This window comes from Zalophus californianus, chromosome 9 (genome assembly GCF_009762305.2).
Source record: "Zalophus californianus isolate mZalCal1 chromosome 9, mZalCal1.pri.v2, whole genome shotgun sequence".
In the NCBI taxonomy this organism is placed as follows: Eukaryota; Metazoa; Chordata; class Mammalia; order Carnivora; family Otariidae; genus Zalophus; species Zalophus californianus.
The window spans coordinates 88,024,617-88,043,475 of NC_045603.1; the positions used below are offsets into that span (position 1 = coordinate 88,024,617).

Genomic DNA, 18,859 nt, shown 5'->3' on the forward strand with positions numbered 1-18,859 from the left:
TAGTATCCCAGGGGAGAAGTCCACTAACAATTTGAGGAAACCTAATTTGTTCCATTAACAATCTATTGAAAAAATATTTCCTTCAATCTTATTAGATATATAAACATGTTTATGTCATCTGGGGGGGAGATGGGGAGCAAGTCATCTGCTGGGTTTCTATGCCATTACATGTTACATATTACTCTAGGACATTGCTTAATTACTGTAATAAACATTATGTGCACACTGACCTTTTTATCCCTCCAAATGTTTGTGCATGACCTAGGAATTTTCCAAAGTCAATATGAAACATGTGGCCTGACTTTGTCAGCATGATATTGTCGTTATGTCGGTCACAGACTCCCAGGATGAACGTTACCACACACCAGCCAGCACAGGAATAGAAAAAGTTCCTCAAGGCCTAATCAGTTGAAAAACAATAACACAAAGATAACACACACAAAAAATAAGCAAATGCATTAGCATCAGAGCTAATGGTAAAAACTATCATAAAAAGCAAAATTACATAATCGAGAACTATTTCTACATCTCAGTTAGAGAAGATTATGATTAAATGATTGGTTCTTGATAGGTTACAGAAGAACATGAAGCAACCTCTTCTTTGGCCTAATGGATGTTTTCATTGAAATTGTGCAAAATATCTCTTTTACTCAGTAGGATCTAATTTTCATAGTTTACTAAAGAGGATTCCTGGTGTGGTTTTTTTGATGTCTCAAATATACAATATTGAATGATTTTTTTTCAAGATAAAAGAAGGAACAAAATGTTTCAGTATTGCCTATCCCCAGAGAAATTTAAAATATCTATTTTGAATCTTTGAATTTTTAACACAGAAAAAGCCATATTGAGATATATGTAATATTTTATGTTTACCTTTATAAATAGGTAATCCAGTTGCTATCCCAAAATGGCTTGGTATAGTATATATCAATGAATGTCTGTGTGGGTGGAAGTAAATTACTACTGAATCAATTTTGCCTTCTGTTTCTTTAAGAAACAGAGGTTTCTTGCAAAAATTACTCTTTATTTTCAAAATGTTCTCCTGGGTACACATCATTTTCATTAATGATGCAACTTTGACTGTAACCATGGTGTAACCATGAGTGAGTGGTTGGGCCACAGTAATGGGTCTCCTAGAATGGTGTGGCTGACCTGCTGAAGTGGAAATCTGTGTCACTGAACTATACATCTTAGTTCTCGATATCCCAAGTACCTGAACAAGTCATTTAATTTGTCTCTCTAGATATTTTTCACTTATAAAGTGAAGATAATAAAAGATACCCTTACATGGTAGTTGTGAAGAGCAAATGTATGTGAAAATACCTCAAATAATATAACACCAGAGATTTGTTAAAACTCAAGCTATAATTTTGGGAATGGCTAAAAAATAGATTTCAAGACAATATCATCTTATCTTTGTTATTTGACCTCCAAAGGCCTGTATTTTGTTCTAGTCCAACCTCACAGAAGTCTGGAATAGATGAACTCTTGGGTCTCTCTATCATGGCCTGTTCTAACTCGGGTGACCAATCGTCCCAGTTTGCTCAGGACTGAGGCGTTTCCTAGGATGAAGAAATTTCAGTGCTCTGGACAGTTCCAAGCAAACTCAATGTCAGCCTATATTGTATCTTTGTGTGAATTAGCATAAAGGTACCTCTGCCTCCAGGTGGACCCTGTTGTACCAGTTCATGCCTTGGCAAGTAGAACAAAGCCTGGTTTTAACCAACTCATCCCCTTAGCTGGGAACCCTGGTATAGGGCAGAATCTGCACATCTGTACACCGCAGCCCAGATGCCAGCATGAAGTAAAGTGGGAAAAAATGTTTGCAGTCAAATAAAACACTACATTTTGTAAAGTTCTGAGATACTAAAAAAAAAAAAAAAAAAAAACCCAACAAAAACCAAAACTCTATTATGCTTTCTGCAAACACTGAAAGAGTAAGGCCTGGAAAAGTAGAGCTCAGCAGAAGAAATGCATTGCAAAGGAAGGAGGGGGATTTATAGAAATTGGAGATTGTGTACAGACATGCAGAGGTAACTTGAAAGAGATAGTTTCAAGGAGCATCATCTCAGAAGAGATAGCTATAGGAAGTAAAACTGAATACAGAAATTTTACCTAGTTAATATACCATTTTAACTGGATCATTATTACTAAGCTGATGACAGTGAATTAGAACTCAAGGTGTACTTAATTTACTTTTTCATAAACCACATTAGCTAATGATCCAGAGCATATTCTTATTTAGTACATTATTTAAAATTAGCTACACAGCAGGACAAACCTTTTCATAATCTGCCTTTAAATGGTTGTGCTGACTGAACCACTTTTTGATTGTGTTTTCTTTCAATGGTCCTATCAGTCCAGAATGGCGATGGATCTTTGCTAGGGTTATGGCATCAGGTACCATCTGCACCAACCCTGGTTGATAAAAAAGAGATTAAAGAAATAATTCTTTCTTCACAGGATGAGGAATACTTAGGAAACACATCTTGATCTACGTAGCAACAATAGTTGCCAGCACTATGTAGCAACAATAGTTGTCAGCACTACTTTTCTTTGCAAACCTTCTTTTCTGAAGGAGACTTACCTAGATGGCCTTTCTAATTTTTCCAAAATCCTAGGGGGCAATGAGGCAATTTGTAGTGTTTGGGATCAGATCTACCAGAAGAAAGAGAAAGAGAAAGAAAGAACGAATGAACGAAAGAAGAAAGAAAGAAAGGAAAGAAAGAAAGAAAGAAAGAAAGAAAGAAAGAAAGAAAGAAAGAAAGAAAGAAAGAAAGAAAGAAAGAAAGAAAGAAAGAAAAAGAAAGAAATAAAGAGAAAGAAAGAAAGAAAGAAAGAAAGAAAGAAAGAAAGAAAGAAAGAAAGAAAGAAAGAAAGAAAGAAAAAAAGAAAGAAAGAAAAAGAAAGAAAGAAAGAAAACACTTCAGATCTTGGGCATATCTTTAATATTACAGCTAACAGTACTTGGCTCTTGTGCGGATATTCTGATGGGTATTAACTGAGATAGCAAATGTAAAGCATTACATTTAGTAGTAATGTAATTACTTTAGAAAGAGGTGATTCCTCTTTCTAATCCTGAACATTTCCCTCCTCATATTTCCAGTTCCTCCACTAAATCCTTCTAAAGGGAAATCACCTCCTATCTGGCTCCTTAGTGCTTCACTGCCTCACATATGACCATGACCAAAATTAAGATTTAGATCATTAGCACCACTTAGATACTGTGCTGTAACAATATCAGTTATTTTTCAGATCACATTTGTCTTTAGGGAATTAATCTTTGCTAAATCCCAAGCCATTTATCAGAACACTTACATTGCTGACTACTCTGAAAACCTTGTACCTAATTTATAATAATCACGGTAGCTAAATTTTGTGTATCAATTAAAATCATAAATTATATCTTATACATTTTAAGCTAGTATGTATCATACAACTTTTAAATACTTATAACAATTTTGTGTGCATTGAGTTATACGTGTAGTTCTATTCTTATAGTCCTCTAATGCAGAGTTTCTCCAATTTTAGTGCATATTCGTATCATTTGGGAATCTTATTAAAATGTAGGTTCTGATTCTTTAGGGTGGGGGTGAGTCCTGAGATTCTGCATTTCTAACAAGCTCCCAGGTGATGTCAATGCTGCTGGGTTCTTAGGGACAAAGCTTTTTAAGGTGGTATCATATAAGGCAGTAGCTCTCAAAATGGAGTGCATAAGAAACACTGGAGCAGCTTTATACAGTTACAGAGAACTGGGAACCCCCTCCCCTCTTTAATGCCTAAATAGAAAACCTGATTTAGTACCTGGTTGGGGCCTGGTTATATCCATTCCCTCAATTTCCCTAAGTAATTTTTATGCCCATCAGATTTGGACAGCCAGCAAAAAAATAAATCTTAAAATATTTTTATTTGACCTGATAATCTCCCCCAAAGCTCCTAGGACATCATATACAAAGTAGTCATGAGAATTTTTTTTATTTTATTATGTTATGTTAATCACCATACATTACATCATTTTTTTTTGATGTAGTGTTCCATGATTCATTGTTTGCGTATAACACCCATTGCTCCATTCCGTACGTGCCCTCTTTAATACCCATCACCGGACTAACCCATCCCCCCACACCCTCCCCTCTAGAACCCTCAGTTTGTTTCTCAGAGTCCATAGTCTCTCATGGTTTGTCTCCCCCTCCGATTTCCCCCCTTCATTTTCCCTTCCTGATATCTTCTTCATTTTTTTTTTTTTTACATATAATGTATTATTTGTTTCAGAGGTACAAGTCTGTGATTCAACAGTCTTACACAATTCACAGTGCTCACCATAGCACATACCCTCCCCAATGTCTGTCACCCAGCCACCCCATCCCTCCCACCCCCCACCACTCCAGCAACCCTCAGTTTGTTTCCTGAGATTAAGAATTCCTCATATCAGTGAGATCATATGATACATGTCTTTCTCTGATTGACTTATTTCACTCAGCATAAGACCCTCCAGTTCTTCATTGCAAATGGCAAGATTTCATTCCTTTTGATGGCTGCATAATATTCTATTATATATATATATACCATTTCTTCAATATCCATTCATCTGTTGATGGACCTCTTGGCTCTTTCCATAGTTTGGCTATTGTGGACATTGCTGCTATAAACATTGGGGTGCACGTATCCCTTCGGAACCCTACATTTGTGTCTTTGGGGTAAATACCCAGTAGTGCAGTTGCTGGATCATATGGTAGCTCTATTTTCAACTTTTTGAGGAACCTCCATACTGTTTTCCAGAGTGGTGGCACCAGCTTGCATTCCTACCAACAGTGTAGGAGGGTTCCTCTTTCTCCTCATTCCTGCCAACATTGTCGTTTCCTGACTTGTTAATTGTAGCCATTCTGACTGGTGTGAGGTGGTATCTCATTGAGGTTTTGATTTGGATTTCCCGATGCGAGCACTTTTCATGTGTCTGTTGGCCATTCGGATGTCTTCTTTGGAAAAATGTCTGTTCATGTCTTCTGCCCATTTCTTGACTAGATCATTTGTTATTTGGGTGTCGAGTTTGATAAGTTCTTTATAGATTTTGGATACTAGCCCTTTATCTGATATGTCATTTGCAAATATCTTCTCCCATTCTGCTGGTTGTCTTTTGGTTTCATTGACTGTTTCTTTTGCTGTGCAAAAGCTTTTTATCTTGATGAAGTCCCAATAGTTCATTTTTGCCCTGGCTTCCCTTGCCTTTGGCGATGTTTCTAGGAAGAAGTTGCTGCAATTGAGGTCGAAGAGGTTGCTGCCTGTGTTCTCCCTTAGGATTTTGATGGACTCCTGTCTCACATTGAGGTCTTTCAACCATTTTGAGTCCATTTTTGTGTGTGGTGTAAGGAAATGGTCCAGTTTCATTCTTCTGCATGCGGCTGTCCAATTTTCCCAACACCATTGTTGAAGAGACTGTCTTTTTGCCATTGGACATTCTCTCCTGCTTTGTCAAAGATTAGTTGACCATAGAGTTGAGGGTCCATTTCTGGGCTCTCTATTCTGTTCTATTGGTCTATGTGTCTGTTTTTGTGCCAGTACTATACTGTCTTGATGAATAGAGCTTTGTAATAAGAGCTTGAAGTCCAGAATTGTGATGCCACTAGCTTTGCTTTTCTTTTTCAACATTCCTCTGGCTATTCGGGGTTTTTTCTGGTTCCATACAAATTTTAGGATTATTTGTTCCATTTCTTTGAAAAAAGTGGATGGTATTTTGATAGAGATTGCATTAAATGTGTAGATTGCTCTAGGTAGCATTGACATCTTGACAATATTTGTTCTTCCAATCCATGAGCATGGAACGTTTTTCCATTTTTTCCTGTCTTCCTCAATATCTTTCCTGAGTATTTTATAGTTTCCTGAGTACAGATTCTTTGCCTCTTTGGTTAGATTTATTCCTAGGTATCTTATATTTTTGGGTGCAATTGTAAATGGGATCGACTCCTTTATTTCTCTTTCTTCAGTCTTGTTGTTGGTGTATAGGAATGCCACTATTTCTGTGCATTGATTTATATCCTGCCACGTTACTGAATTGCTGTATGAGTCCTATCAGTTTTGGTGTGGAGTCTTTTGGGCTTTCCACATAAACTATCATATCATCTGCAAAGAGTGAGAGTTTGACTTCTTTGTTGATTTGGATGCCTTTTATTTCTTTTTGTTGTCTCATTGCTGTGGCTAAGACTTCTAATACTGTGTTGAATAGCAGTGGTGATAGTGGACATTACTGCCATGTTCCTGACCTTAGGGGTCTGATATAAGGATTGCCACCCCAGCTTTCTTTTGGTGTCCATTAGCATGGTAAATGTTTTTCCAGCCCCCCACTTTCAATCTGGGGGTGTCTTTGGATCTAAAATGAGTCTCTTGCAGAGAGCATATCGATGGATCTTGTTTTTTTATCCAATCTGAGACCCTGTGTCTTCTGATTGGGGCATTTAGCCCATTTACATTCAGGGTAACTATTGAAAGATATGAATTTAGTGCCCTTGTGTTGCCTGTAAGGTGAATGTTACTGTATATTGTCTGTGTTCCTTTCTGGTCTATGTTACTTTTAGTCTCTCTCTTTGCTTAGAGGACCCCTTTCAATATTTTTTGTGGGGCTGGTTTCGTGTTTGCAAATTCCTTTAGTTTTTGTTTGTCCTGGAAGCTTTTAAATCTCTCCTTCTATTTTCAATGACAGCCTAGCTGGATATAGTATTCTTGGCTGCATATTTTTCTCATTTAGTGCTCTGAATATATCATGCCAGTCCTTTCTGGCCTGCCAGGTCTTTGTGGATAGGTCTGTTGCCAATCTAATGTTTCTACCATTATAGGTTACAGACCTCTTCTTCCGAGCTGCTTTCAGGATTTTCTCTTTGTCTCTGAGAGTCGTAAGTTTTACTATTAGATGTTGGGGTGTTGACCTATTTAATTGATTTTGAGGGGGGTTCTCTGTGCCTCCTGCATTTTGATGCCTGTTTCCTTCCCCAATTTAGGGAAATTCTCTGCTATAATTTTCTCCAATATATCTTCTGCCGCTCTCTCTCTTCTTCTGGGCTCCCAATTATTCTAATCTTGTTTCGTCTTATGGTATCACTTATCTCTCGAATTCTGCCCTTGTGATCCAGTAGTTGTTTATCTCTCTTTTTCTCAGCTTCTTTATTTTCCATCATTTGGTCTTTTAGATCACTAACCCTCTCTTCTGCCTCATTTCTCCAGCAGTTAGATCCTCAATTTTTGATTGCACCTCATTAATAGCCTTTTTGATTTCGACTTGGTTAGATTTTAGTTCTTTTATTTCTCCAGAAAGGGTTTCTCTAATATCTTCCATGCTTTTCTCAAGCCCAGCTAGTATCTTTACAATCATGATTCTGAACTCTAGGTCCGACATCTTACTAATGTCCATATTGATTAGGTCTCTGGCAGTTGGTACTGCCTCTTGTTCTTTTTTTGGAGGTGATTTTTTTACATCTTGTCATTTTGTCCAGAGGACAACAGATGAATGAGAGAACAAAATGCTAACAGGGTAACAACAACCCCAGAAAAATATACAGTAAACAAATCAGAAGAGACCTGAAACCAGAGGAAAAGAAAGGGAAAGAAAGAAAAAAGAAAAATAAAAAAGATAAAAACAAACAAAAAAAGGAATATGATCAAATATGATCAGGCTGGTGCATAGATCAGTGCCACACACTAGATTTTGGGCATATTTTGGTCTGTTAGATGAAAGTGCTTCCCAGTATTTTAAAGAATGAAAAACTTATATATGTACAAAAATAAGGGTAAATACAATGAAGGAATGGAATATGACTGTAAAGATGAAAATTATAAAAGATTTTATAAAAGGAATTGATAAGATAAGAAGTGGTTGAAAAAAGAAAGAAGAGGATTTAAAAAAAAAAAAGGAGAGAATGTGATCAGGTAGGAGACTAGGACAAAGCCATACACTAAAGATTTAGGGTATATTTTGGTCGGTTAGAAGAAACTGTATCCCAAAATTTTAAAGCGAGAACAACTTTATATATATATATATATATATATATATATATATATATATATATATATATACCAAAAATAGGGTTAACTACTATCAAGGGATAGAATATGACTCTAAAAATGAAAAATAAAAAAGATTTAAAAAAAGGGATTGATAAAATATTGGTTGAAAAAGGGAAAAAGAAAAATTCAAAAAAAAAAGAAAATTAAAAAAATTAACTTTGAAAGACTAAAGAATCATGGGAAAAAAGCCTTGTGTTCTATGTGCTTTATTCCCCTAGTGCTGGCGTTCTGCCATTCTCATTGATCGGTAAACTTGGTTTTGGCTGGCTGTTCTTGCCGATCTTCCGGGGGAGGGGCCTGTTGCCTTGGTTCTCAAATATCTTTGTCAGAGGTGGAATTGCCCTGCCTTTGCCAGGTCCGGGATAAGTAATCTGCTCGGGTTTGCTCTCAGGAGCCTTTGTTCCCTGCAAGCTTTCTGCATAGCTTTGGAGGATGAGAGTGAAAATGGCAGCCTCCCAATCTCTGCCCTGAGGAGCCAAGAACTCGTGACCCCACTCCTCAGTGAGCCCCCAGAGAAAAGTAGTCAATCACTCCCGTCTCCCCAGACTCCAGCCGTACTCCATGCTCACCCGGCCTGTAACCAAGCATTTCTATCTCTGGCACACAACTCTGTGTGGAGTCTCCAAACCCAGCAGATCCCTGCAGTGCGCTCCTGCGCTGCTCCTCTCAGGGGAGGAAGGGGAGTCTCCCCGGATCTGTTGCTTGTTGGGTCCCTGCTGGAGGAGCAGCGGCCCAACTGTGCCGTGGATTACAGCTTATGGCAACCCCTAGCTGAGAGCCCACTCCTTAGCTCCGTTTCTGCAACTGGCTTCCCTGTTCCAATACCTGGGAGCTCTGCCACACTTAGGCACCCCCAGTCTTTCTGTGACCCCAAGGGTCCTGAGACCACACTGTCCCAGCGAGGGTTCCACCTCCCGCATAGCCATGGGAGTGACGTCCCTCAGGGAGCAGACTTCTAAAAGTTTTGATTTTGTGCTCTGCGGCTCTATTGCTTGCCGGTAGTGGCTGATGGAGGCTCCCTCACCCCACTGTCTATCCTCCCGAATATCGCCTCGGATTCACTTTTCTGCACGTCCTACCTTCCAGAAAGTGGTTCCTTTTTTGTTCTGAGAGTTGCTGCTATTCTTTTCTTCGATCTCCTGTTTGTAGGTGTTCAGAATGGTTTGATCCCTATCTAGCTGAATTCCTGGGACCAGACGAAATTTATGTCTCCTACTCCTCTGCCACCTTTCTCCTCCCCCCTAGTCATGAGAATTATAATCAACAATAATGTTGATAAAGTCATGCAAACTTCCGGCCTGGAATATACTCTCCTTTATGGGTAGCAACTCTGTTTAGCTCAATTTAGTATTCCTTAACTTACTTTGTGATATTTCTTGAAAACAATAGATATTCAATAAGCCTTGGAAGCATATTAAAAATGGAACCTGATCTTCTAAACATGATGTTTGCTTTAATGATTTCTATTTTTCTTGAAGAAGTATTTTTCCAGTATAATGCCCTTTCAAATCTTAACAACTACAGAAGATTGTTGGTAGATAGGAGGGATTAATAGCTTGTTTATCTTATGACATCTGCAACTTTGGGTAAGCCTACATTCATTTTTGCTGAGTCGTTTTATTAACTTTAAAAGATTTAGCTTCTGTTACATTCTATAATTTGAAACTGAGAAATGAGTACATGCAATTGAAGAATTCCACTGAGGTCAGTGATGTATTCAATCTCTGAAGAAAAAGTAATCCATGTGACATCAAAAAGTTCATTTTGGCTCATCTAGTTTTATTCTTAGTCTTTCAATAATTAAGATTTGAAAGAAGTAAGTTACTTTATGTAAGGAAAAGGAGAGTAAATGGAAGGAATAACAATCTGAGTAGAAATGATAAAGACTCTTTTAGGAAATAGAGCTTTAGAAAGGGTTTAGGGGTGGATACTTGTCATGGAAACAAAAGTCCTATTATCAGAATCAAAATAATTGGGTAGTATGACCTGTAATAGAGTCATCTTGAAGTATCAGGTTGCAAGTTAACCTAACGTGGAGGTACTTCCATACCTAGCTTCTAAAATTTCAAGTCACAGTTGGCTGGGATACTGAGGCTTGTGGTGGGACCTCAGGAACTGGGGGGCAGGCAGTGATAGTTTTTCTGTTAGGTTTAAATTGTAGCACTACCTGAATAACAACAACTACATGGTTCTAGGTCCCTTTTCTAGTTCTATGATTTTTTTTATCCTTTTGTTTATGGAGATGTATTTGCTATTCTACCAATTAGTTGAGTGAAATTCTAAGTGGCAGTGACCACATTCAAAAAAGATTATAAAGTATTTTGGGAATTATTTCTTCAATATAGCATGATTGTAATTAAGTACAACTTTTACTTGTGATGGTAATAATTTGGGTGGACCACCGACATTACTTTCATTGAAAATGTGTATAAATGCAATTATATTTCCATATTAACATCTTGGCTTTTATAAAGAAAAAAAAGTATGTTCAAAATTTGCATGTTTGGACATCTTTGACTACTGATATTGTGATTTATTTAAAGGTCTTTTAGAAATTAAATGCAGATTTATAATATATTTAGAATGTTCAGAACTAATTTAAGCCTTTGCAACTTTGTGAATTTTGTGTTAATAGGCAACAATTGAATTTTTTTGAATGAATAAGCTTTTCTGTTATTATCTTTAAAAAAGAAAAAACATACAAAAGACACACAAAGAGATACCACAGTTAACATTTGGATTGTCAAAATCCTAATTAATATCAAAAAAGACATTACATTCTTTGACATTCTAAATTACTTTGACTTACCACTTTTGAAAATAATTCTTTTTAGGAAAGAAGAATGACTTTGTATAGTTGTTTTGACTTTAAAATTTATAGTCTAAAATGAAGGCTGTGGAAAGTTTGGTGTCATGTTACCAGTGAATGTTTGAGATAAATAATGTAAGTCAAATCACTTTCTAATCTATACTGACCTTGACCTTTTCCTGTGGATAAACATCTATAAATGATCATTTGCATATCCAAGCCTTCCTGCAGCCAAATATTGTCTATCACTTGAATAATCTGCAGAACAAGCATATCCTGACGAAGATCATCTCCGGCCTGTTAAAAACAAAATTATAGACTCTAGGTTTCTCTTTGAATTCCATTAAAGGCCTTCAAATATGGTATATGTCATTTCTTTCCTCCAATACATTTCCAGCCCAACTTAAGATGGTTTCAATTGTTTTGTTAGTATTAGGAACACCTTGTGTTTTTGAGAGAAGATTAAAGAAAATAAGGACTTTCTTTTAAATGATTACAGAAGCTTCAGCCATCAAATTAGAAGTTGCTTGGAATGTTGTTCGCTGATAATAATCTTTTAATTTATCATCCATGTACAATATCTTAGATTCAAAATCTAGTGAAGAGAGGCTTGATGAATGTTTATTCAAATTTTAAACTCAACCAAGAGAGATTTCTTTCTAACTAAGACATTATTTAGTATGCCATAAATGTATATGCTGATATACAGTTAGAATACCAAGAGCTTCTTGACTAAGAGTATAAATAGCACACATAGAATTCATCTGACTTTAAATCATTGACTTCTTATATTATGAAGGTGGTTAAAAAGTTTTCAGAGTAAACAGCCCTTGATAATAAGAAATGATTAAGGGGTGATTTTCTAGCATAGGTGAGGGAAATGGAATATATCCAAAAGGGAAGGTTAGTTTTCTGCTTTTAAACTAACAGGTTTGGTTTTGAAAATGTTTTCTAAATTATATGCAAAAAAATATTCCAAGATGAAATTTGTGGTATTTTTTTCTTCACCCAAAATGCACTGTTTTGTGGCCATTAATGCTTGAAGTTACACAGGTCAAAGCCAAAGTATGGGTGTGCTAAAAATTATCCTCAAAAATAGTCAAAATCCACCAAATAAATCACTCTGAGACCTGATTATCTGGTTTGGCTGAATACTTGATTAAATTAACTGAATGGCTCTAAAGTCTTTTCACTCACAGCTTCTTCTTTGGTCCCTCTTTCCTGCTTGTCTATACCCCTGTTACTACATTTTACTCTACTTTCCTATGGGATTCATGATAAAGACTGACTTGGCCTCTATTTATTTGAAAAGAAGAAAATAATCCAAATTACTAAAATAAGCAAGTGACTGCAGATAAGAATTTTATGTTAAATTAACATATAATTTGAATTTTAGTTAATATTGATTTTAATTTAGTATCTAAATCAAAGGAAAACTCACTAGGGGTTCACCACACATTCCACTTTCTGTGCTACTCAAAAGTGTATAATTTCATTTATTGAAACATATCTCCCTAAGTTTTTCACTGAAGGCTCACTAGCTTGAGCCAGTAATGATTGATTTATCATCAATCATTGTTTGACATGTACTATAATTCCGTAAAAATGCAGAATCAAAAATAACTGGAATCCTCTGTTTTGTTGTCAGAGGAAAATACCTATAATAATTTCTTTTTGCAAGAAATAAATCAATAATTCTACCTGTGAAATCAATTTGATGTTTTTGTACCTTAAAAATGACGCCAATGTTTTTGCCCATTGGGTTAGCATTGATGAAAGTAATCTTCAATGGCAAAGCGTGAGATGTGAAATATGAACATGCCTATAGAAAAGGAAGAGAAAAATGGTGAGCAAAATAGAGCAAAAAGAACACTTTCCTTGAAATCATGGGCCTCTCGCATAATTTGTTATATAAGCAAATGTAACACATATGAATAATTTTTACACTTTGGAACAAAGAAACACATTTATTAAAAACAACAACAAAACAACTTCAGTCTACTAACCAAAGCCTTTACTTAGAAACTGAAAATCCAGCTTCTCGGCAGCTTCTACCCTTTTTCTCACTGAACAGTGATGAAATGTTGGGGATTTAAATAAACTAAGTAGTATGTAGGCATTGTGTTTATGATAGTTAATATCTAAAAGATAAAATTGCTATTCAAAAATTGATTTGCTTTTAATTATTTCTTCCCTGCAGAATACATTAAGGAAATATGGATATATGGTTAAGAAAGACTGAGTTCAAATTTGAACTTTGTAACTTACTAGCTGCAAGACCTTGGGCAAGCTGCTTAAATATTTGTATCCCACTATAAAATGGGGATAATAACACCTGTCTCAAGCATATTTGTAATAGATATATGGGCTAATAGATATAAAAGACCTTCCACAGTACAGTGCCTGACACTAATTAGATACTCCAAAAAAATAATAATGCATTCTTTTTCTCTTTTTGTTAATGAACATTTTCTTACCTTTACAAATAGTACAACATATGTTTACTCCTTTCCTTTCTTTCAGTTATACTTTGCATTTCCATTTTCAGCTTTATGATATTGACTACTTTCCATTATACTTTCCTTGTTGCTTATTTTCCTTTTATGTTCTTACAGCTGTTTGAGTGCTAAAAGGTTGTATGTCTTTAGGCTATTAGAGACTTTATGTTGACAGTGAAGAGTTAATACTAAATAAAGGAAAAGAACTTGATGGTTTCAATTTATCAACTTAGTAAAATATGACATCAATACATGTTGAAGGATCAGTTTGAAAATCATTATTTTTTGAGAAGTCTGAAATTGGTAGAAGTAGAGAGGAAAGGATATGTATTTTTTTAACTTAACCTATCAACAGAAATCTAACCTAATCCCTAAGCAAAGAGAAACCATTGATTACTGAATCAGTTTGAGATTTTTTTAAATTATTATGTTATGTTAATCACCATACATTACATCATTAGTTTTTGATGTAGTGTTCCATGATTCATTGTTTGCGTATATCACCCAGTACTCCATGCAGTACGTGCCCTCCTTAATACCCATGACCAGGCTAACCCATCTCCCCACTCCCTTCCCCTCTGGAACCCTCAGTTTGTTTCTCAGAGTCCATAGTCTATCATGGTTCATTTACCCCTCTGATTTCCCCCTCTTCATTTTTCCCTTCTTGCTATCTTCTCCTTCTTCTTCTTCTTTTTTTTTTAACATATAATGTATTATTTGTTTCAGAGGTACAAGTCTGTGATTCAACAGTCTCACACAATTCACAGTGCTCACCATAGCACATACCCTCCCCAATGTCTATCACCCAGCCACCCCATCCCTCCCACCCCCCACAACTCCAGCAACCCTCAGTTTGTTTCCTGAGATTAAGAATTCCTTATATCAGTGAGATCATATGATACATGTCTTTCTCTGATTGACTTATTTCGCTCAGCATAATACCCTCAAGTTCCATCCACATCGTTGCAAATGGCAAGATTTCATTCCTTTTGATGGCTGCATAATATTCCATTGTATATATATACCACTTCTTCTTTATCCATTCATCTGTCGATGGACATCTTGGCTCTTTCCACAGTTTGGCTATTGTGGACATTGCTGCGATAAACATTGGGGTGCACGTACCCCTTCGGATCCCTACATTTGTATCTTTGGGGTAAATACCCAGTAGTGCAATTGCTGGGTCGTATGGTAGCTCTATTTTCAACTTTTTGAGGAACATCCATACTGTTTTCCAGAGCGGCTGCACCAGCTTGCATTCCCACCAACAGTGTAGGAGGGTTCCCCTTTCTCTGCATCCCTGCCAACAGGGAAATCCAAATCAAGACCTCAAGCAATTTGAGATTTATAATAAATGGGTGAGGCTGCTTGTTAAGTAATGAATTCCTGGCTTCAAGAATCAGTCTATCAGGGAACATAAGACCTCTGTCATGGTACTGAATTAGGAAATCCTGTATTAGGCCAGAAATGAGTCTAGATCAGTGGTTTTCAAACTGTGCTCATTCAATTCTTGGGGGTCTCTTTGAGGCATCCCAAGTCCAGGGAAGAGAAAAAGGGCAAAGGGAGGATGAAGACAAGGCTTAGCCCTTCTTAATTACCTCACTCGGATCTATTTTGCTTTCATTGTTTTATATTTTGGTTTCCACATGCAGTATACTTTTTGAGATCATGTCAAAAATATTTTATATTTGACAACTAATGTGCACAAACCATTATCTATGTGATATCAGATACCATATCTACTCTCCAAGAACCTACAGAAAGTTGGTATGAACACAAACACATATGCATTAAGTTGAAAATAATTTACAAGTAGAGATACCATATCTACTCTCCAAGAACCTACAGAAAGTTGGTATGAACACAAACACATATGCATTAAGTTGAAAATAATTTACAACCATTAATCACAGTTGAATGAAGAAGCACTTAAAGAAGAGAAGTCTTCCAGAGATGAGCTGGATTTGAAGATTGGGAAAGACAGAGATTAGCAAAAATGTTTAAAAAAATGCTTTCTAAGTAGGGAAAGGCAAACAATGAGAATTTAGATTAGATGTTAAAAATGGATTGCAAGGACCACAACCAGGAGACAGGAAAGAATGAGTTGGAGTCTTGGAAGATAATTTTATGTAAATGGTGAGATAAAAGAGTTGGAATAGAGAAAAAAATATAAGAAGAGCTGGAATAGAAAAAGAAAGATATGACCCCTGTTCTTGAGACGTATACACTAATGACATAGATTTAAAATAGTTTTAAAAAAGGAAAGAAACCTATTTGTAAATGAAGTGTGTGGTTCTTACTTTCCCAGGAGTGGAGGAAGATTGCATTAAGTTACAACCACTTTCCCAAATGGTCCATTCCCTAGTGATCCAAAGGAAAATAGGAAATGGTCCATTGTAATTAGTGGTTCCAAGGAGAGACAAGGGTGAAAATTCTTTGAAAGAAGGCTTAACTCAAAGTTAAGACCTTTGTCCTTTATCTTGGAGAGCCACACTTTAAGAAGGGGATTGGCCTGAGTGCTTCTCCCCAGTGTAGTTTACTGATGATGATTAAAACAAAATGTTGACTGTAGGCTTTCCCATACTCACTATCTTCATAGGGCTTCTCTCCAGTGTCAACTCTCTGATGCATGATAAACTGTGAACTCTCTCTAATGGCTTTCCCACAATCATTGTATTTATAAAGTTTCTCCCCAGATGGGTTCTCTGACATCGTAAACTTGGTGCTATCACCAAAGACCTTCCCACACCTATCACATTCATAGGATTTTTCACCAGTGTGAATTCTCTGTTATATAACGAAATGTGTGTCTTGACTGCATATTTTCCATACTTACGGGGTTTTTTGCTTGTGTGAAGTCAGGTGACATAAAATAAGACATTTACTCTGACTGATTATCTTGCCACACTGTGTTCCAAATGTTTTTCTCTGGTATAAATTTGCTCATAGCCAACAGGTTGAGTTCTGACTGAAGCCTTTTCCATACTGCCTGCATTTATTATGCTTGTTCCCTAGTGTGGAGGCTCTGATGTCAAATAAGACATTTATCCTGACTGAAGGCCTTACTATATTCATTATACTTAAGGCTTCTTCCCAGTATGGATTCTCTGGGGGTCAAAATGGTTTCTGTTGGAACAGAGAGCTTGCCCACACTCATTTCAACTGTAATGTTTTTCACTAATGTGAAGTACTTGATATTAGAAAAGGATTTTACTCTGAATGAAAGCCTCCTACACATGAAATTTATGTCTTCTCCCGAGGATGAGTTATTTGAGAGTCAATGAGTAGGGAACTCTGCGTGAAGGTTTTTATGCATAAAGCACATTTATAAGTTTTTTTTCCAATTATGGAATCTCTGATATTGAATAAGATGGGAGTAGTGATGACAGATCTTCCCATGTTTGCTGCATTCATGGGGCTTCCCCGCTTAGTAGATTCTCAAAAGAACCATTGACTGAGAGGTCTCTCTAAATGTCTTATCATACTCATTACACTCTTAGAGGTTCTTTTCTTTTGGATCCTCTGATGCAGGCTCTGATTGAAACCTTGCCACATTCACCACATCTTCAGATGTGATGTATGTTCCTTCAGACTTCCTTGTTCGGCAGGACTGTAGGATGGACTAAAATGTTGCCCAGGATAGAGTGTCACCTGGCCACATCTGCCCTGTTTATTGCTCTACACACAGGTACCCAGCATTGTGCCAAGCACAACTGGCCAGAGCAAATGGAGCAAAGAGGGAGCTTTACTTGGCATACTTTCCAGACTCAAAGAAAGTACCACTGTCTGCAGGTAGGTATAGAAAAGGAGTGTGGTCCCAGCTACAGTGCTAGGGGTGGTGACTCCTGAGCTGGTGACCCTCAGCCTGAGGCAGCAAAGTTGTAAACATAATAGTACCAACATTTTAGCAAAACTTTTTATATTCACACTAATAAAGGTCTAGTTTTTCTCCTAATTATTAGGTTTTCTTGATTATATTATAATGTCAGTCAAGTAACATTTATTGTGCATGCATGATAGTTTAACCTCTTCACTTCTGAGTCTCACTTACCAATCTTTCTTCTATTAGTGCTTTCTACTCTTGGGCTTTTGAGAAGGAGGCTAATAAAGTTAATGGAGATAAAAGGAGAAAGAATGATTCTAAGTTAGAGAAGTGTGACTGACAGAGGCTTAAGAAGAGAAAGAAATTGTTTCTGATGCCAGGAAGGTCACTCCAGGCATAGTAAAATCACAAAATATATTATATGGTACACTGACACATGAGTTTCAGTGAATTTTAAATTAAATAAAAACTGAGGTGTTGCAGCTCATAATATCCTAGTGTACTAAGCATGGGTATGCACATAATCTAAATAAGCATGAAACTAAAACCAGCCTGCTTAAGGTCACCAAATCAACCATTTTGAATAAATTGAGAAATTAATTTAGTGAGAAGTATATTTATTTATTTATTTATTTATTTATTTATATTTTTACTGAACTGATAGTTTATTTCTAAATCAACAAATCAAGTGATGAGGCCAGTGCAATCTCAACCTTACACAGTGCATCAAATGCAGCATTTAGTTTGGATAGGATTCAATTACTTTTTTCTTCAAATACTTGCAATGACAATTTACAAATTGTTTTTGCCATTTCAAAAACATACAGTGAATTAAAGAATACAAAACAAAAATACTCAACTTACATACTAAATAAACTGACTTACATCACGATCAATACCCTTTATACACAGGGCAGGGTTCAGAGGAAGGTGGCAGGTTTTTATACACTGAAAGAATTCTTCTAGTCTGCCAATCTCTTTCTTTAGTACCTCCTGTGAAAAAATCATTTGAAAAAGCATTTTAGAAACTGTAAAGAACTTGACTTTCTTTCAAGTTATAATTTTCTTCTATTGATTAAATAAACTCTTTAATTCAGGGGTTGCACACTTGGATGCTTTGGGGTCAAGTAGGTGAAGTAGCCACATATAAGGAAGCAGAGTGTTAAAAATAATAGGGAGTGTTGGGGAAAATGGGGAACTAAAGAGTTCATGCCTTTTCTACAGGATCTTAAATTCAATTAAAACCAAAACCAAAACCAACTATTCTGTTCAATCAAAACATGATGTGTTGGCTATGATTTGAGGCCCACCGTCTTACAATACCTGCTTTAAGTAATTGTTGACACGATCCAATTCTGATAATTTCCTGGAATCTTAGTTTGTAACCCTCAAGATTTATACTTAATAGTGGTAGTACATTTCAGAAAAAAAATCACACATACTAAGAGCAATAATGGCAAAAATGACAATTGTCGGAAATAGCAATATATTTGAACAAATGGTTTACTAAATGCCAATGAGTATATTCCTGATACTTGCCTCACTCCCTTCCATAGTTCTCTGTACCTGTGGAAGGTCTGAAACCACAAACAACACCTTTAAAATTGTGTATCCCCTAACAAAAAGAGCAGAAAAACAATTAAAAATATAAGAGCTCCTTTTAACCCACTTTCAGAA

At 36.3% G+C, this 18,859-nt stretch overlaps 1 protein-coding gene across 1 annotated transcript in view; it reads right to left on the reverse strand.

Moving 5' to 3' along the window:
• Positions 1-18,859, reverse strand: part of PIK3C2G (phosphatidylinositol-4-phosphate 3-kinase catalytic subunit type 2 gamma) — a 382,139-nt gene that overhangs the window by 118,905 nt on the left and 244,375 nt on the right. Inside the window, exons 20-24 of the mRNA XM_027593856.1 lie at positions 18,068-18,175; positions 12,591-12,683; positions 11,029-11,158; positions 2,282-2,418; positions 231-400 (exon numbers count right to left, since the gene is read on the reverse strand). Of these exons, the coding sequence (XP_027449657.1) occupies positions 231-400; positions 2,282-2,418; positions 11,029-11,158; positions 12,591-12,683; positions 18,068-18,175 (638 nt within the window). The remainder of the gene's footprint in view (positions 1-230; positions 401-2,281; positions 2,419-11,028; positions 11,159-12,590; positions 12,684-18,067; positions 18,176-18,859) is intronic.